At 39.3% G+C, this 20,726-nt stretch overlaps 2 protein-coding genes across 3 annotated transcripts in view; one reads left to right on the forward strand and one right to left on the reverse strand.

The window, feature by feature from the left end:
- PPME1 (protein phosphatase methylesterase 1) overlaps nucleotides 1–12,747 on the reverse strand; it is an 87,749-nt gene extending 75,002 nt beyond the window's left edge. For both annotated transcript variants that reach the window (XM_011942054.1, XM_011942053.1), the window contains exon 1: nucleotides 12,122–12,747. In XM_011942054.1, the coding sequence (XP_011797444.1) occupies nucleotides 12,122–12,222 (101 nt within the window). In that variant the 5' untranslated portion in view covers nucleotides 12,223–12,747. The remainder of the gene's footprint in view (nucleotides 1–12,121) is intronic.
- Nucleotides 12,631–20,726, forward strand: part of C2CD3 (C2 calcium-dependent domain containing 3) — a 166,750-nt gene continuing 158,654 nt past the window's right edge. The window contains exons 1-2 of the mRNA XM_011942052.1: nucleotides 12,631–12,906; nucleotides 15,007–15,276. Coding sequence (XP_011797442.1) covers nucleotides 12,852–12,906; nucleotides 15,007–15,276 — 325 coding nt within the window. The 5' untranslated portion in view covers nucleotides 12,631–12,851. The remainder of the gene's footprint in view (nucleotides 12,907–15,006; nucleotides 15,277–20,726) is intronic.

Consider the following 20,726-nt stretch of genomic DNA (forward strand, 5'->3'; position numbering starts at 1 on the left):
AAGAAAACTAAACAAGCAGATCACAATCTTGTTGCTAGAATAGACGAAATACAGTATGTACAAGGCACCATCAATTTGTAAGATGAAAAGCTAAGAAAAAGAATTTGTAAGATGAAAAACTAAGAAAAAGAATTATCAAGTATGACACAATACTTTATCACTTAGAATTCATTTTACATTTTTTATATAAAAAAGAATTCATTTTGTGTTTCTACAGAAGAAACAGCTCTTTTATACTTATATAGATTCCTTATATATTACTTATGGAGACATATATATAACATACATAAATGAAAGCAGAATAAAAAACTTAAGGTATTCCTGACCATTTCTTCATAGTTCTACTCTCTTTCGAATCACTCGGACTAAAACAGTTTTCTGTGCCTCACAAGAATATTGGTGATGGAATGTTTCATATAACTAAACACCAGTTCATATGCCAGCTTTCAATTATTTAGAGCTATCTGACTTTTTTTATTGTTTTGAGACAGGGTCTCCCTCTGTCATCCAGGCTGGAGTACAGTGTCACGATAATGGCTCACTGCAACCTCAACCTCCTAGGCTCAACTGATCCTCCCACCTCAGCCTCTCGAGTAGTTGTGACAATAGGTACACGCTACCATGCTTGGCTAATCTTTTAACTTTTTGTAGAGATGCGGTCTCACTATGTTGCCCAGGCTGGTCTCAAATTCCTGGGCTCAAGCAATCCTCCCACCTTGAACTCCAAAAGTGCTGGGATTACAAGTGTGAGCCACTACACCAGCCCTTACCTTTATTTTTTGTAGAGACAAGGTCTAGCTATGTTGCCCAGGCTGGTCTTGAACTCCTGAGCTCAAGCAATCCTCCCACCTCAGCCTCCCAAAGTGTTGGGATTACAGGCATGAACCATGGTGCCTGGCCTCAGCCTTACTTTTGACTCTCACTTTAGCAATACTGCTTAACCCACCCGATTGAACACCCATGCCTCCTCACAAGCATTCAGTTCTTAGTGGTTAAAAGAGCACTCCAGTTATATCTCTAAGAAGTTCTCAACACCTATATGTTTTGTAAATTTTGATCCTGGTTTTGGTGTTCACTTATGTTCAGCCAATGAGAACCAAGTTAGAATTGTTATCTGACCAACAACATTGTTAAGACACTATCTCCCAACGCTTTAGGAGGCTAAGGTGGGCAGATTCCTTGAGGTCAAGAGTTTGAGACCAGCCTGACCAACATGGTAAAACCCTGTCTCCACTAAAAATACAAAAATTAGCTGGGCGTGGTGGCGCACACCTGTAATCCTAGCTACTCGGGAGGCTGAGGCAGAAGGGTTGCTTGAACCTGTGAGGCGGAGGCTGCAGTGAACCGAGATCGTGCCACTGCACTCCAGCCTGGGTGACAGAGTGAGAACTCTATCTCAAAAAAAAAAAGACATTATTATTTTAAATGTAAAAAAGAAATGTATCTTAGATTTCAGGAAATACAGTAAGTTTCCATTAGACAGTTTTCCAATTTAAATAATATTTCTACACATATATCACCTCATTTTCTCCTCAAAAACTCTATGAGGCTAGCATTATTATCTACATTAAAAAAAAAATAAAGTCAAGTTTGCACCAGTTAAGCGGTAAGTAGTAAAGCCAGGAAAACAAGCCTAGTTTGTTGATTTTAAAACCTACCTTCTTTCTACTATAAGACAGTAGAAGTACAGAACTAACAGTATTGATACTGGGTTGGCAAACTACAGTCTATGGGAAATCCAGCCCACCACCTATTTTTGCATGGCTCAGGATCAGAGAATGATCTTTACATTTCTAAAAGGTGGAGGGTAGGATGAGGAGAGAGACTAATAATATGCGAAAATTAAGTGAAATTCAAATTTCAGTGTCCATAAACTGTTGTTAGAACACAGACACATTCAGTTATATATTGTCTGTGGCTGCTTTCACTCTACAACAGCAGAGCTGAGTAGCTGCAACAGAGACTAACATGGCCCTCAAAGTCTAAAATATTATCTGGCTTTTAACAGAAAATGTTTGCTGATTCCTGGTACAATGACAGGTGCCACCAAAGGACACAAAATAGAAAAATCAGTGCAAGCTGGACTGACCAGAAAAAGCTTCAGGACTTTATTTTAAATGAATGTGTGCTACGTGTCCATTAAATTAAATTTTACAAAAACATTTAACTGTGTTACAATAGAAAGCACAAAGAAACAAAGGTCCTTGTAGTACAGGAGCTCCAAAGTTTACTGAGGAAACACACAAAATCTGCATAAAATTATCTTCGATAAGTCTGACACAGTAAACAGTGAAAAAGCACAATACCAATGCACAAAAACTGATGAGTGGAGATGCCAAAATTGTTATACGTGCTCAGAGAAGAGAGAGCAAATGAATGAGCTAAAGTAGTCTGAAAGTGCTTCATGAGTTTTAAAGGATGGGTAGGACTTGCAAAAGTGAAGAAAATGGAAGGCACTGCCAGAAAAATAAACTTGGCAATTGTTAAGTGCAAGAAATACTTAGGAAATTAACACTGCTTAGGACATGACTTTGGAGCGCTATTAACACTAGCCTTTAATGGTAGACTGCTTGCTCTGGTCCCTAAACTTGGTGAAGGTACTTGGAAAATAGTCTTCACTCTTAGAGAATAAGTGATAATTGGGCAAGGGCAGAAAAACTGAATACTATAAAATAAGACTAGTGTGAAAATAATGGCCAATTGACATTTGCTCTCTTATAATAATGAACTTGCTTTCAGGTTTGAGGAATCAAAGAGGAAGACACAAATTGTCAAATTTTGATAAAATAAAAGTAACAAGCCTGAATCTGTATATAACATGGGACCTATTACAAGCCTATTACAAGAGGTATTAGAAGAGTTTCAACCACATAATTATTTTAAATCTCAAAGTAACATATTGTAAACACAATACATTTTACCTAAAAGCTGGTATTGAAATAGAGATTCTATTATTCTATGAAGTATAACCAATTTTAGGAAAAAGGGAGTATAGCCCTAGTTATACCACCTTAAGGCAACTGGTGGGGAAATAATGTTTTTCTTACAGAATGGGGTTAAATGGGCCAGGATTTGGGTTTCTCGTTCAGTTATTACTAAAGTAGACAGCATTCTAGGCACCAACAAAATTCAGACAAAATTCCTACCCATATGAACCTCAACAGTTTTGAGGAATAGACAGTTGACCAATAATTACAATTCAGAGAACTAAGCAGAATAGAGAATGTTCTTCTTGTCTACAATGTGATATGCCTACTAAGAGATAATGACCAAAACCAACAAAATTATATATCAAATCCCAAGGAAAGCCAGGAGAAAGGAGAGAAAGGGGAGAAAGGGAAGGAGGAAAAACCTTCCTTGCCTAGAGAACAAGGAACAAGAAATGTAAGTTGTATGTTTTTACATGACTCTCTCAAATCTAAATAGGAATAATACATCAACATCTAGGCTGCTTAAGTCTGTTAAGAGAGTTATTGATGAGTCATGAATGGGCACAGTAGCAGTCTTAATCACTGTTGTCACAAATTCTGTCAAAGTCTAGGAGTCTGGTAGTGGAGGCTAAATACTGAAGTTTAATTGCAGTCAGCTATTTAAATCAAGGCACCACTGTTCTTAAAATGTCCTTATTAGCAGTACTTTGAAGAGAATGGAAAGAAAGCAACCAGATGGCTGGCTGAGGGTTGTGGTAGGTCTGAAGTGATCCTTACTCCAAGGCATGCCATTAAGCAGCAGACTTCAGGATTCTAAAAACTACATCATGAATCATGCTGTTAGAGAGCATCTACTCAAATCTTACTTTACGAAAGGAAACAACGAGGTGTTCATTACGTACCAAGCAGGGTTTTGAACAGTACCACTGAAGTATTCTCATTTTAAGGTTACTCAGAAATACTAAACAACTTCCCCAGGGCCATTTTTGGTAGCACTGGAGCTTGGATTTTACTTTTTATTTTATAATTATTATTTTTAGAGATAGGCTCTCATTCTGTCTCCCAGGCTGGAGTGCAGTGGCACGATCACAGCACACTGCAACCTCAAACTCCCAGGCTCAAGTGATTCTCCCACCTCAGTCTCTTAAGTAGCTGGGACTAACAGGTGTGCACCACCATGCCTGATTGTTTTGTTTTGTTTTAGTGGAGACAAGTTTTTGCTATGTTGCCCAAGCTGGGGAGCTTGGATTTAAACAAGCATGTCAGGTGCCGAAGTGTTCTTTCTTTCCGTGATAATGAGGCCCAGGAAGAGAAAAATAACTGACCAGAGTCATACAACTTGTTAGTGGCAGAGAGAGGATGTCTACTTAAACCTGGAAAAAGTCCATAGCCAGAAACACACACAGAAGCATATAGGAAAAGGACTGATAAGTAAACAACTTCAGTCTTCTGGTGTGGTTTGAAATGATTGGAATTTTCAATATAATCTCTTATTCAATCTTCAAAATATATTGGTAGAATGTACCTTAAACTGGTAATCAATGTTGTATTTGAAGAATATCTAAGTGTGTGGCCACCCTCTTAATGGAACTATTAATTAAACGTTTCTTCTCTTAAAAAAATAAAATAAAAACAAAACAAAACAAAAAACTATTTCATAGTTTGAAGGAAAAAGTCTTTTCCAAACAACTAGAGATGTTTTCTCAAATCTGACATCAAGTAGCATAACAAGGAAGGTTCATTAGCTTTAAAATAAAACAAAAGAGCAAACAACCCAATTTTGAAGATACAAGAAGAAATGGATCTGCTGGCAATAAGCAACAGTGGAAAAATGGACTTTTACTCAGAAATTCTGAAATGAATGTCAAGGGGCTCAAATCTGGCAATAAGGGGCAGGGGAGTTGGGGGTGGGATTATTACTTCCTATACTTACACTGCAATGAAAACAGTAGGGAAGTTGAAATCAGAAGATTAGGCTTCTCTACTTGTTAACCTCAGGATTTGGGGCAGATGCTGTTTATTCTCCATTCCAGACATTACCTGCCCACTTCCCACTCTTTCTTCCCTAACAAAATTGTGATGCTTTTGTTTAAGCAGCTAGTGGAGATCTCTTGTTGTCTCTCCTACAGTCCAAGGGAATGAATCAAAATTGGTCTAAACCAGTCATAGTTAATCCCATTCCCTACTGCCAGTGATTGCTTTTAGGATGGTTATGCAAACAGTTCTGGACAAAAAGACTTAAGGAAAAAATCTGCTGGGGAGCTTGCATTTCTGGGAAAAAATTAAAAGACAAGCTTAGCTAGGAAAGGACTTTGGCCCCTGTTTCTTTTTATTTGTAAAGATAAGATAGAAGCAGAGTGGCAGCAGCCATCCTGCAACCGTAAGATGACAAGAGAAGGAAAAGCCACCATTCTAAGGATGGCAAAAGAAAGGATGCAAAAAGCCTGGGTCCTGAATGAAATTGTTTAGCAATTGAATGAACCCTGGAACATCCTATCAATAATAAATGTCCTTGTAGTTTAAACTACAGTAAACTGATAATAGCAAATTAGATTATTTCACATCAATATAATGTTGCTGATTTGGGGGCTTTTTGCAGATTTAATTGTATTTAAACAGTAAATCTATTGAATTTTACAATTATTGAAGAGTACTATGGAATTTAAGTAACATTAGATTGAATATAATTTAGGTCAATACTTGGAATCTGAAATATATTTCCTTCAAAAGGGATTCACACAAATTGAAAGATACCATATTTCTTAAAGGAACATTCGACATCATAAAAATGTTAATTCTAAATTAATGTTTGTATTTAGTAATCCCAATAAAAATGCTGTCAGAATTATTTTCTGGCACTAGTCTATGGGATTAGAAAGTTTATTTGTGAGGAAAGAAACAAGAGGAACGAGGAAAATCCTAAAAATGAATGGGGGGAAACAACCTCTACCATCCATCAAAACATAATAATAAAGCCTCTAATTAAAAGTACAGTAGTGGCACATGAAAGAAACTTCACAGACCCAGATCTATATAGAAATTTGGCATATGACAAAGGTGTCATTTTAATTACTGAGGAAGAATTTTTTTTTTTTTTTTTTGAGACCAAGTCTCACTCTGCATCCCAGGCTGTAGTGCAGTGGCATGATCTTGGCTTACTGCAACCTTTGCTTCCCGGACTCAAATGATCCTCCCGCGTAGCTGGGACTACAGGCACACACCACCACACCCAGCTAAATTTTTGTGATTTTTGTAGAGAAGGGGTTTCACCATGTTGTCCAGGCTGGTCTCCAACTCCCAAGCTCAAGCGGTCCACACACCTCGGCCTCCCAAAGTGCTGGGATTACAGGCATGGACTACTGAGCCTGGCCACGATTATTTCTTTATTATAGTGAAATTTACATAATGGGTAAAGGACTAAAAAATTTAATAAATGATGTTAAAACAACTAGATAGCCTTTGCATAAAAATAAAATTTCTTCTGTTCCTCACTTTGCATATCAAGATAAACTTCAAATGAATTTTTAAAAAATGGCCAGGCGCGGTGGCTTACGCCTATAATTCCAGCATTTTGGGAGGCTGAGGTGGCTGGATTACCTGAGGCCAGAAGTTCAAGACCAGCCTGGCCAAAATAATGAAACCCCATCTCAACTAAAAATACAAAAATTAGCTGGGTGTAGTGGTGCATGCCTGTAATCCCAGCTACTCAGGAGGCTGAAGCAGGAGAATTGCCTGAACCCAGGAAGTGGAGGTTGCAGCAGGCCGAAATCACGCCACTGCACTCTAGTCTGGGTGACAGAGCAAGACTCTATCTCAAAAAAATAAAAAAGGACACCATACAGGCACCAGGAAAAAATATAAATGATTCCTTTATAACCTGAAAAAAGGAAAAGCCTCTCTGTGACTCAAGAGCCAGAAGCAATACATGCTGGGGGGAAGGGAGAATGCTAATGAGTAAGGAGTTTATGGGAGGATGAAAATGTTCTGCAATTAGTGGTGACAACTGTACAACCCAGTGAACATACTAAAAATCACTGAATTGTACTTTTAAAAGAATGAATTCTATAGCATATAAATTGTAACTTAATTTTTTAAAAATCTAATGAAAAAATTAAAAAACCCAGAAATACTGGGATTTGATTATTTTAGTAACTCAATCTGTGACCTTGAGCAAATCACTTCACTTTGCCCTTTACTTCCCCATCTGTGTGAATAGCTCATTAAAGCCTTCCTAAGAGGCCCGATAACCATAATAAATTTAAGAAGATGGATGAAAGACTATCTAATCAGATATGAATAAACATACAGCTCATGGGGACAAAAAAACTGATAACAAGAAATTGAAAGGAGAGCTTCCACATAAACTGTGAACCTTCTTCACAGTTCTCAATCTATAATTATCTACTAGCTATCATTCCTTAAGAGCTTATGTGTCAGGAACTATAAGTGCTTTTTATGTATTATCTTATTCTCACAGCACTCTAAGGTAAGCAGAAGTATTCTCATTTTAGAGATAAGAAAACAGATGATGAGAAGTTAAATGACTTGACCAATGTAAACACCTAAGTTGGGCTTCAAACCTAGATCTATGTCACTTCAAATACCAAACCCTTCAATGCATGCCATAAAAATAATAATAGACCAAAAATATGAAGTCCTGGGTTTGAATGCTGCTCCTGCCATGTAATGATTCTGTGATCTTAGGCAAGTCAGTGAACATTTGTTTTCTCATTTATTAAAATATTAACTCCTGCCCTAGTTTACCTCATAGAATATAAAAAGGGACGACTATATATATGTCAGTTGAATCACTACAGAAGTGGGTATGCTAGCATACATCCTCAGTCCTACCTACTCAAGAGGATGAGGTGGGAAGACTGCTTGAGCCCCCGAGTTTGAGGCTGTAATGCACCAAGATCACACCTATGAAAAGCCACTGTACTTCAGCTTGGGCAACACAGCAAGACCCTATCTCTTACAAAAGAAAAAGGAATGTAAGAGATATAGAAAAGCTGTTTTTTTGTTTTTTGTTTTTTTTGAGATGGAGTTTGGCTCTTGTTGCCCAGGCTGGAGTGCAATGGCGCGATCTCGGCTCACCACAACCTCCGCCTCCTGGGTTCAAGCGATTTTCCTGCCTCAGCCTCCCAAGTAGCTGGGATTACAGGCATGTGCCACTACACCAGCTAATTTTGTATTTTTAGTAGAGACAGCGTTTCTCTATGTTGGTCAGGCTGGTCTTGAACTCCCAACCGCAGGTGATCCGCCTGCCTTGGCCTCCCAAAGTGATGGGATTACAGGCATGAGCCACCACACCTGGCCGAAAAGTACAACTACTGATAAACCAAAAACATGTTGAATAATGAATGGATTTAATATTTTATAGTTCCTCTAATAGTAATAGTATATACGAAAGCAGTGACTTTCAAAAGATACTTCTCTCAAGCACACCAGGGGTGCAAAGCAAATAGGGATCTCAAATCTACTTTAGTCAGAGTAGCTCTAAAAGCTTGAATAAAGAAGTTCAAAACCACTACGTTTTTGGCAACATCCATTGGCATCTATTAAAAGGAACAGTGACACCAGGATTTCAGGCCTTACCCAGGAGAAAATATTGGTGTACTGAAAAGCGAATGGATTCTAGAGACTAAACTTAGATTGAATCCTGATTCTGCTACATACTAGTTGGGTGACTTTTAATCTCTGAATCTGAATGTCTTTACCCATAATGCAGGAAAATATTCACCTTGCAGGTCTGTGCACACATTAAATGACATAAAGTTACCATTACAATGTCTGGCACACAGTACTTACTTTAAAAAATGCTATTATTAAATTATCCAACGATACTTTGGATTACTAAATCTAATCTGAAAAACTGAATTATGAAAACTCACATGGCCAGGCACGGTGGCTCAAGCCTGTAATCCCAGCACTTTGGGAGGCCGAGACGGGCGGATCACGAGGTCAGGAGATCGAGATCATCCTGGCTAACACAGTGAAACCCCGTCTCTGCTAAAAAATACAAAAAACTAGCCGGGCAAGGTGGCGGGCGCCTGTAGTCCCACCTACTCGGGAGGCTGAGGCAGGACAGTGGTGTAAACCCAGGAGGCGGAGCTTGCAGTGAGCCAAGATCCGGCCACTGCACTCCAGCCTGGGTGACAGAGCAAACCTCTGTCTCAAAAAAAACAAACTCACCAACTCAGAATATGCACCCTGAATATGCAAACATGCCTAAATAATGTTTAGTGAAATTGAAGACAAGAGATCATGAAAAATAGTTGAAAGAGTAAGCCACACAAGAGACTATCAAGGGAACAGGACTCACCTGTGAGTAACAGATAGAGTGGAAGAACAGAAGTTAAGAAAAAAGGAAGTAAGTATAAGGAGACATAAAGAATGCTTTGAAATTGGTGTGAGACTTCATAAATTACAACTTACTGAAGAAAAAGACTGAATCCTGTATTATATGCAAAGGAGTAAGATACACAACTCAAATTAAGTATTCCCAGATGACAATTATGACTTCAAAATACACAATGGGTCTCACAGTCAAGAGACCCAAGTCCTAGTCCTTAACAGCCCCACCGCTAAGTTTCTAGGGTGCTTTAGGAATATTTGAGTCTCAGTTCCCTCATTTATTAATACATTCCCTTACAGAATACAGGACTCTCTGAATATTCGGTTCCTCAACTACATGATGGAGTGGTGAAATGAGACCATGTCTATGCTCTTTCAGCTTTATGATTCTAAGGAGAAAGAGAATCTGTATTATTACTACCATGAGACTTAGATGAAGCCTGCTTATGTACCAATAAAGTAGAAAAGAAAAATACGGGAAAATAAGCCATTTGAGGACCACACAAATATTCACCAATATATGCTCTTCTCTTCATAATACTATCATACAGAAAGACCTTTCTAAAGAACTTTCTTTTGCAGGATAAGCAGTTACCCTAACCCAAGAAGACCAAAGCATCTATTTAAAAAGGATAAGTTGTCCACGTATGGTAGCTCAATCCTATAATCCCAGTACTTTGGGAAGCCAAGTGGGGCAAATCACTTGAGGCCAGGAGTTCAAGACCAGCCTGGCCAACATGGTGAAATCCCATCTCTACTAAAAATACAAAAATTAGCCAGGCATGGTGGTGCACACCGGTAATCCCAGCTACCTGGGAGGCTGAGGCACATGAATTACTTGAAAACGGGAGGGGGAAGTTGCAGTGAGCCAAGATTGTGCCACTGCACTCCAGCCTGGGCAACACAGCGAGACTCTGTCTCTAAAAAAATAAAATGAAAAGTAATACAAAATAAAAACGATGAATTACTAACAATTATACAATCTTCTAATCAGCAGATTTTCCTTTTATTTTCTCTCAGTATTTTCACCCAGTTCTTCAATCTTATCTAAAGAATGTATAATTATTAAAAATCTGATTTTCTTATGTATTTGTATAGAAGAGTGCTGGTATACTGAAAGATCAAATTGTAGTTTAAGAAAGGCAGCAATGAAGATATATAACAACAATTGATGTTACATTAATATGAAACTCCAGGTTAATTTTCCCAAATAATGTTATGGGTCAGTTTCCAAATTCTCTTTATTCATGTTATAGTCCAACTTTTCGATCTTCCAAAGTCAAAATAATCTTCATTTTACGTTCTATGTAGCCTTCTACCTCCTCTATTGTGAGTCCATCTCTCCTATCTCCCCTGCTAAGGTTTTCTCCTTTTTCTACTGTATATCATAGCAGGTCTCCACTTCAATTCTTAGCTTCCTTCCCTGGTTTTTCCAATTGTTCTTCCCATTCCTTTACCCCACTGTTTTATAGGATTCTCCTTTCTTTTCATCCCTAGGACTTACTGTCACAGGACTGCATCTCCTATTCTCGCTTTTTTTGATAAGTTTTTACACATATTACTTCTTCAGAACCTAAGGTTTCTCTTCTGTAGTCCTTTTTCAAAGAATATCTATCAATTCATCTCTAGAATCCCAAATATACTCTTGAGTCTTCATACCTAAGTATCCTTCCTACTCCTTTTCTCTTTACAGTCACTAATTCCCAGAATCCTGTCTGAAACTACAAATATCCCCTCAAAACCAAATGCCTATTCAATTGTCTCCACTTTCCAACAATTATCCCATGTTCACCTCATTCTTTGTCCTCGGCCCAAGTATCCCCTAACCTGGCACAAGCCATTTAATGATCTAAAATTCCAAAGCCTATCTCTTCAACATGGCTCTCCTCTCTTTCCAGCAAACTATTTCCCTAATTCCCAATGCTTCACTAATTCAAAATCTTAGGCCAGTACATCGCTTCCCTCAGATCTATTAGCCCAGCAAAACCTGATTGCCCAAATCTTCCTCTAAGCTTCCCAGACCTTACAACTGCAGCACTTCAATTCACCAAACCGTATTTATAGTCATTTCTCAATCTTTAGAGCCTATGGTCACTTTGTAAATTCTTCAGTCCTCTCCTTCTTCTCTCTCCCTTATCCTGTCCAGCTTCTCAGCACATTCCTATTACTCTTAAAAATCTTCCTGGCTACGTTCTCCACCTTACCTTAGGCCTACTCCCCAAACTTTCTCATTCTCCCTTAAGAGGCCTAATCTCACCTCTCATTCCCTGAATCTGTCTTTAGACCTCTGGGAATTATCTAGAATCGTCTGCTTCCTAGTGCTCCTCTTTGGTACTCCAACCCTGTCCAACTTCCTCCGCTTTTCTAGTATCTAGTTCTCACAGTATAGATACTAGCACTTTTACAATATCCACTCCTCTCAAACCTTTCCTTAGTTGTTGCCTCAATTCCCCTCATCTTTTCTCTCAGTCATTCCCCATTTCCCTCCACCTTCCCTGGCCGATTTTCCTCCACCTTTGTCACCGTTCTACTCCCTTTTCTAAACCTCCTTCATTCTGGAGGTGATTCTCAGTTATGTTAGTCTCTCAGCTTCCCCAACCTTTGCCTCATTCCCCTGTCCCTCCAACAACATTATTTTTCCTCCAATTTCTATTGACTTGGCGCCTCCCCTAGGTCCCCAATCTGCCTTCTACTCCATCTAAATATCTCCAGGCCGCCGCCAACATTTTCTCCTATCGGTAGACTCCTTCCCCGTGCCTCTCTGAACGCCCAGAGCCACCATTCTCCAATGGCCGGGGCCTGGCCCCTAGGTAGAAGGGGTATGGGTCACGTACCCCATTCGCATCTTGGCTCCACTCTGACTGCCCCCACTGCCGGGTAGAGGTGGGCGAGAGGGAAGGCGGCCGAGGTGCATGCTCTTTTCGAGGGCCGACATCAAGGAAAGGCTGCACGCACGTAGTCAAACAGTAGGCGAACCTTCGTCCCACGTTGAGTGTGGCCCAACCGGTCACGACTCGCTCCCCTAACGACGCCCTGTCGCCTTTGGACAGCACCCAGCTACCGGTAGCACAGCCGACCGCCCACCGGCTCTGCAAACTCCACCCACTCGCTTCAAGCGCTTCCACCGGAAGTGCGCAACAGCCCTCACACAAAGGAAGCTGGGTAACAGAGTCTGCGAACTCCGCAGTCTCCCAACTGGAAACCCGACAACTTTCACCGGAAAGAGGAGCGATCTTCAGGGCAATGCACCCTGGGCAATGGAGTCCTCAACGGGCGTATCCCTATGCGCTTGCGCAGCTGGAGGCGACCCCAGCCAACCCCGCAGAGGTATTGTAGCAAAGCATCCTGGGTATTGTAGTCTATTGGCGGGAAGGCGTCTTGGCGCCTTCTCTTCGCACTGTTTTCCGGAGACTGTTAGAGGAAGAGTGGCTTTTTCCTGCCTCCCAGGCTGCCCAGCGGCGCCGGTTGCCGGGGAACGCAGGCGCCGTGGGGAGGGATGGCGGGAGGCTACTGCTTAGGTGCTGGAGACAGAGTTGCGCTGATGAAGAAGAACTCAGTCTCATCATGAAGCAACGAAAAGGCCAAGGGCCTGGGGGCAGCCGTGGGCGCAAAAAAAGAGGTAACCCGAGCGATGAGGAAAGCGTTAACAGGGAAGCAGGGTGTAAGGAATTTTAGGGAGACCCCCACCCCCGCTGGATAAACAAGAAAAGGGACGTAAGAAGGGAAATAGCCAGGGGACCAGAAGGTTAAAAGGAAGGGCAGTTGGCCCTCCAGAGAATAGAAAGGAATTAGGGGCTGGGGTAGGGGCCACAAAGTGGTGATTAATGAGATGAAGGTTACCGGTGGGATGACTGTAGAGGAGAAGAACAAACAATAATAGGATTGGTTTTGATAACGAAGTGAAATGTATGTGTGCGTGTAGCTTTAGAGGTCCGCAGGGACAGGAAGAAACATAAATTGGCAAAGGGATGATATCATTTCTTGTGTGATTGTGGACAAGAATCCCGTTTTATACGTTACTGAATTAGTACAAAGCAGGACTTGGTAAATGTTTGTTGAATGAATGAAGCATGAAGCGCTGGCTATGAGTAGGAGTTGGGAAAAAATAATTGTGGAGTATAGAGTGGGGAATGACAGGTGTGATAGGATTGAAGTGGGGATAAGGGCATGAGGTTCTCCTGAAGGACCTGAGATCGTGAAAGGACCTGAGTGTACAGCAGAGAGTCCTTATCAGGTTAGCAGCTCGAGGAGACACAGGCTCACCGAGTAGGGGATGTTAGCTGCAGTGAGAACAGGCAAACTGGGAACCGAGGGCAGATCAGGAAACTGGATATTGAATCTCAACAAGACTGCCTCGAAGGAAAAAGGACAGTGGGTGAACCTGCCTTTTTGCATCGTAGGCAGTTTAGTGAGAAAAGAAGTATTGGTTCGGAGCAGTGATAGGACATTAGGCCATTGGGTTGAGGACTGAAGCTACAATCTGGGAATTACTCTTATCCAAGCTGTTTAAAGATTACTAAGGCAGTTTTGAGGTAGTGACTTTCCTGCCACGAAAGATGGGAGGATCTGAGACTGAAGCATACTAGTGCTCCCTGTGTCAAACCAGTTAAGCATGTTTGGTTGATAAGCGGAAAATCAAAGTAGAAATAATATAGTATAGAACAGAATAGACTTTTTTTGCTATACCATTTCCATAGTAGAAATATATACACAATCGTGTATAATTTTTATGTTGAAACTATCCGTAAGGATTATGGTGGGTTTTTTCTCCACTATGGAGGGCAGAGGGGGTGTTTGCCTTAGAAGTCCAAATAATTAGTCCTGATACATTCCATATATTTCCTTCTTTGACGCATAACCACTCCTCAAAGAAAAGTCAGAGGAAAAAAAAGGTATACATAATGTATGAATGGTTTCTTAAATTTCCTCTAAGTCTTCTTGAAAATGTACTATGAATGGAAGACAATCAGGGTCATTAAAGGAAAATTTTATAGAAAGTCATGATTAATTGCTTTGTTTACACTTTAATGTCTTTATGAAATCCAATAAATACTAAAGCCAATAAATATATGAACCCAGCACTGTGTTGAAAACAGTGGCAGAATCTGAAGATTAGATAGTCTGTGTCCTCACTGACTGTATGATCTTGGCAGGAAAGAAAAGTTACAGACAATTTAAGATGTTCTTCATTGAAATGCTGAGTTGTATGATATAGTCTAAATCGTTTGTGAGTGAAGGGAGTTGTTACTGTTTTATAGTTAGTGATTTTTTTAAAAAAAAAAGAGTTAAAGGTTACATATCTTAAAAACCATAGATGTTGCAATATTTAAAACAACTGTACTTGTAAAAATTTGAACCATACTTAGAAAAATTTCAGCTACTTCTGATATTTGTATTTTTCAAATAGTAACTCTAAAGAAAAGTTTATATTAGTGTGTCTTTGTTGGTATGTTCTTTACTTAGAGTAACTCAAATCAAACCTTAAATACTAATTAGTTATCAGGGTGACTTACATGATCAGGTAGATTATTCCATGGTCTGATTTGATAGTTATTTCTCATGTGTTAGAATAATGGGTAGGATAAACCTTTTTTCTAAATGATGATAAATTGCTGAACTTAAGACTGAAATGTTTTGTTTGTTTTCATTCAAAAAGCGTATTATATGTTTTCTATATTTAGTCTAAATTTTGATTCCATTTTCTTGGACTCCTCTACAGGTTTAAGTGACATTTCTCCGTCTACAAGCCTGCCACCTCTGGTTGAAGGCCAGCTACGCTGCTTTCTAAAACTTACTATTAATAGAGTCATATGGAAGATTGCAAAGCCTCCCACTTGTGTACTGGTCCGAGTGAGATGGTGGGGAGAAACATCAGATGGAACCCTCTTTTGTCCCAGGGATGCATTGCAGACTGAACCAAAAGCTGTGAGAACAACTACACGTTATGCTATTCGTTGTGGTCCAAAACAGTTTACCTCTTATCTAACAGGTATGTTATTGTTTTATCATTGCACCTGCAGACATAATACAAAGCATGTGGTTATATTGTCAGCAATAAGTGTTATTGTGTACCTAGCATATATGGGCATTCTTAATTATTGAAGAGTCAAAGAGTTTTTATTGTAGAGATTTTTCTTTGTAAATTTATTGAGTGTTACTGTGTGCCAGCAGTTTTGAAATGTATTACTTCTAATCCCTACAATAACCCTGAAAGATAGGTATTGTCTCTGTTTTACAGACAATGAAACAAGTTTGGAGGGATGAAATGAATACTTTCTGAGGTCACCAAGTTGATAAATGACTGAATTAGGATTTGAACCCACTTCTGTCTGTCACCAAAACTCATGCTCTTTTCACTACACCATGCTCTTTTAGGTAATAACTGTAGTTTCAACTCTGAGGTTTACGTTATACTCAAGGAAAGAGGATATAGATGTAAAATTTACCAATAGTATAAGATAATACATACTAAATGCCAAATGAATGGTTTAGGGAGTTAGTATTACAGATGTTCAGAGATGGAAAGCATCCCTCTGTAGGGAACCAGAAGCCAAGATGTCTTCATTTTTGTACAAGGAAAGTATTCTGAGTGTACTATGTTACTTCTTCATTCAGGTCAAGCTTTCACATAAATACGTTTTGGGTGATGGGGTTATTTATCAAATCAATTCAGTTCAAGTCAATAAAATTTGAGTATTTATCATGTAAACATTGTTGGGCTCAGAATATTGGAGAGCCAGGGGTGAGTTAAAGATTAACTTGTTCTTGAGTAACTTACATTCCCTCGAGAAAAAATTTTTGAAACATCAACATGTAAAGAACAAATGCTGTAATTCAATCATTCAAAAAATATATTTAGCACATGCTATGCATTGTTTAAGGCACTGTGGGGTTTACAAAAAATCCAAAAAATTAATCAGAATGATACAGAACTCTAACTTCACAAAAAAGTTTAGTTATTAATAGTAGGTTAAATGCAATAAATGCGATTAAAAGATACTCATAAATAATCTTGGTACTGTAAACTTAAAACTTAAATCCTCAGGTAGTATTTTTATGTAATGTAACAAATGAGGAGTGATTAGAAATTTAATAAGAGACAAGGAATTTATTAACATGGTAATCAACAGGTCAGACATTTATTTGAACATCTTATGGTATACTGGTGCACTGGATTTGGCATTCGAACATTTACGTTGGTGTTACCAACTATGTGATTTTGGGAAAGTCTCTTCCCATTTCTGATTCCTGTTTCCCCATCTGTAAAATGGGATCATGTAGTTGCCCTTCCATTTTCTAGGTATTTTCACAAAGAAGCAACCCGGTTGAACGGGTTGAAGTCTAGACAGTCTAGAGTTTGAACTCTGGTTTCAGGACTAGATTGTTAGGTGATGCTGAGAGGTTCCTTAGCATCTTGGGGCCCCAGTTTCCTATTAGTTAATTGGGAAAAATGGCACTTATTTGTCAGGAATTATTGTGAATACTAAATGAAAAAAATGTTTGTAAAGTGATTGATCTAGTAGCTGACACATTGTAGGTACAAGTCTTACAAAAATATTAAGACTCAGGCAGTGTGTACAGAGATTTAAGATGTATTCCCTGCCCAAAAGGAACTTAAAGATTAGTTGAAAACAAAACTGACATACATGAAACAGTAGTGAGCAATGCCAGACAGTGTCTGATTACTTGATACATATCATATGAATATTCTAGGAAGTTAATAAGGACTAATCTTATTAGGAAGCCAGAATCCTGCTTATACTCTATGCTCTTGCTGTTTGACTTGGAGCAAGCCATTTCATCTTCTTGGGCCTTAATTTTCCCACCAGTAAATTGAAAGAGTTAAACATCAAATGTGCCAGCACCCAAATTTCATGATTCTAGTTAAGAAAGAAGGCCATGGAAAAGGTAGAATTTCAACAGGAGACACATGAGGTGAACCTTATAAGTGGCAGTCCAACTGTAAACATGACATGGTTTTTTGTTGTTGTTGTTGTTGTTGTTGTTTTGAAACGGAGTCTTGCTCTGTTGCCCAGGCTGGAGTGCAGTGGTGCAATCTTGTCTCACTGCAAGCTCCGCCTCCTGGGTTCAGGCCATTCTCCTGCCTCAGCCTCCCGAGTAGCTGGGACTACAGGCTCCTGCCACCACACCCAGCTAATTTTTTTGTATTTTTAGTAGAGATGGGGTTTCACCGTGTTAGCCAGGATGGTCTCGATCTCCTGACCTCATGATCTGCTCGCGTTGGCCTCCCGAAATTCTGGGATTACAGGCGTAAGCCACCACACCTGGCTGACATGACATGTTTTTTAGAAAATGAAGCGATAAGAGACTGAATGTGGTGGCTCACGCCTGTAATCTCAACACTTTGGGAGGCTGAGGCAGGAAGATCACTTGAGGCCAAGAGTTCGAGACCGGCCTGGGCAAAACCCTGTTTCTACAAAAAAATTACATTCCACATGCATAGCAAAACCCTGTTTCTACAAAAAAAAAAATTTTTTTTAATTAGCTGGGCATGGTGGTGCACACCTGTAGGCCCAGCTACTTGGGAGGCTGAGGTGAGAGAAATCACTTGAGCCCAGGAAGTCAAGGCTGTGGTGAGCCATGTTCGTGCCGCTGTACTCCAGCCTGGGTGACAGAGTGAGACCCTGTTTCTAAAAAAGAAAGAAAACAACAGAAAATGAAGAGATAAGACATCAGTTCACAAAAGTGTGTGCTCTAACCAAAAACTTGGAAAAAGTGTGCTATTTCTTAACCTGTGTGGTAGGTATTCACGTTATTATTATTGTTTTATTTACTCTTTTGTGTACATATTTAACTTAAAATAATATAAAATGCAAAAAGTAAAGTAATGAATATGTTGTCACATATTAGCATGAACCATATTTTTTTCTCAAGCCATTTTTATTACACTCAAGATATTAAGACAAGTACAAAATAACCTTGTAATTAGGATACTGTATGAGTCAAAAAAGGAGAAGTCCCTACTGTATGAAGAGATTTACAAATGAGTGAAATATATAGGCTGTATCAGTATTAACATTTGAAATGAAATGGGGTTGCTGTTTTTTTCTAGGCTGGAGAGAGGTGGTAAGAACGATTATGTGAGTTCCTCAGATAAAAATAGCATATAAAAAAAGAAGGGGAAATGTATCGCATCTTACACTGTTTGAAATACTTTCAAGTCTATCATCTTATTTGATGTATAGATCATTTTATTTATTTCTTCGTATCTATTTTATTTTATTTTTGAGAAAAGGTCTCTCTCCATCAGCCAGGCTGGAGTGCAGTGATGCGAGCACAGTTCACTGTAGCCTCAACCTCCTGGGTTCAAGCAATCATCCCACCTCAGTCTCCTGAGTGGCTGGGAATATAAGCAGATGCCACGACATTCAGCTAATTTTTGTATTTTTTGTGGAGATGAGGTCTCACTGTTGTTGCCCAGGCTGGTGTCAAATTTCTCTACTCAAGCAGTCCTCCTGCCTTGGCTTCCCAAAGTGCTGGGATTACAGGCAAGCCACCATGCCTGACCACTTTCTTCATATCTATTTTACCTTGTTCTAAACAGAAGTTAAGGCAACTACAAAAACATGTTAAGTACAGATTTCTGTTTAATTAATGAGAAAATCTTTACATTTTAAATCTTCATAACTTTTTGTTTACAGAAAGTGAAAATACAATAGGAGAAATAAGATGAAGCCTCTGCAGAGTGCTAGAAAGCATGCTCTGAGGCCCTGTACATTTGCAGTGGGTATTATCCTGATTTTCTGAGTGATGAATTTGAGGTTCAAAGAGTTAAAAGTGACTAACCCAAGGTTACCCTGGCACCAACCCTAAATTCAGGGAGGCACTTAACTCCAAAATTATCAATACTTCTATTATATTATACTGCCTTAGAAAATAGAAGGATTATAGGATTCTGAGATATGCCTCATACTCTTACATCTTTCTTCCTTTACCCTTTGTTCTGTTGCAGAAAATAGCAGCCATGAAAATGTTTGGAGCATGGAACAACTAGAGTAGAAACTGAGAAAATTATGGCTGCACTACATGATTTTTACCTCTCTTTGATCAGATAGGATTCAGTTAGTTGGAATGTGAAAGACAAATGGGAGTAGGAATAGTGCTGAACAATAGGGGTTCTAATTCCACAACAAATGAAGTATAAAGGTCAGAAGTCTATTAAGAATTAAGCTTTTTGTCCTAGAAGTGATGAATAGTGTGTAGTGGACTTATAATTAAGCATAGTGGACTTATAGTTGGATAGAAATGAGTTTTAGCCCAGTTCTGTCAATTTAAAGCTGGGTGAACTTAGGAATATACATGACGTTGCAGAGCCTCTTTTATCCCCAAATGAAGACAGAAACACCTGTATCATAGGGTTGTTAAGAGAATTAACAAGACGTGGAAGAGCCTGGCTGTTAGTAAATACCCAATGAATAAATGTTAGTCCATTTCCCTTATTCTATATGTGTATACCATTTTATAGTCTACAAAGCACTTTTATATTTATTTGCTCATATGACTTTCAGATAACCCCATGAGTAGTGTATTAGTCCATTCTCATGCTGCTATAAAGACTTACCTGAAACTGGGTAATTTGTAAAAGAAAGATGTTTAATTGACTCACAGGTCCACATGGCTAGGGAGGCCTCAGGAAACTTACAATCATGGCAGAAGGGGAAGCAAACACGTCCTTCACATGGCAGCAGGAGAGAAAAATGAGTGCCCAGCAAAGCGGGAAGCCCCTTATAAAACCATCAGAGCTCATGAGAACTAACCCACTATCATGAAAACAGGATGGGGAGAACCGCCCCTGTGATGCAGTTATCTCCCCCTGGTCTCCCATGACGTGGGGATTATGGGAGTTACAATTCAAGATGAGATTTGGGTGGGGACACAGCCAAACCATATCAAGTTGTTCCACAGAGACTATGATATGTCAAGTAATTTGCCTAAAGTCATTTAACAACCATTCAGCAACTACCATGTGGGAAGACGCTGTACTAGTGTTCTGCTTGCAGTAGCCCCAGTTCCTCACACAGCAGTGATGTAAATGTTATGAGCCTACTTTACAGACAACGATGGCTTATACAGAAATAGCTTGTGAATATTGCAGTCAGAGCACAATCACAGGTCTTCTAATAATAATTCCTACATGCTTTTCACTACAGTATTGAACAAATGGTGAAAACGAACCATTTTCTCAACTTTGGTTAAGAAAATACTCAGAAGTTAAACTGTTCTGAAATGATCTTAGATTCCATATGCATACATTATATTTCTTCTCCTCTAGACATGAAGGTATTAGTCTTAAGTGACCAGTTAAAGACTATAGTCGAGAAGTTTATTTTCATTTCTCTTGGTTCCAAGTGCTCTCAATAGCTCAGTGCTCCAGATATAACCCAAGAGTATGCAATTAGATACTCCTGGGAGGCAGGG

Source organism: Colobus angolensis, unplaced genomic scaffold, assembly GCF_000951035.1.
Source record: "Colobus angolensis palliatus isolate OR3802 unplaced genomic scaffold, Cang.pa_1.0 Scaffold205, whole genome shotgun sequence".
NCBI lineage: Eukaryota > Metazoa > Chordata > Mammalia > Primates > Cercopithecidae > Colobus > Colobus angolensis.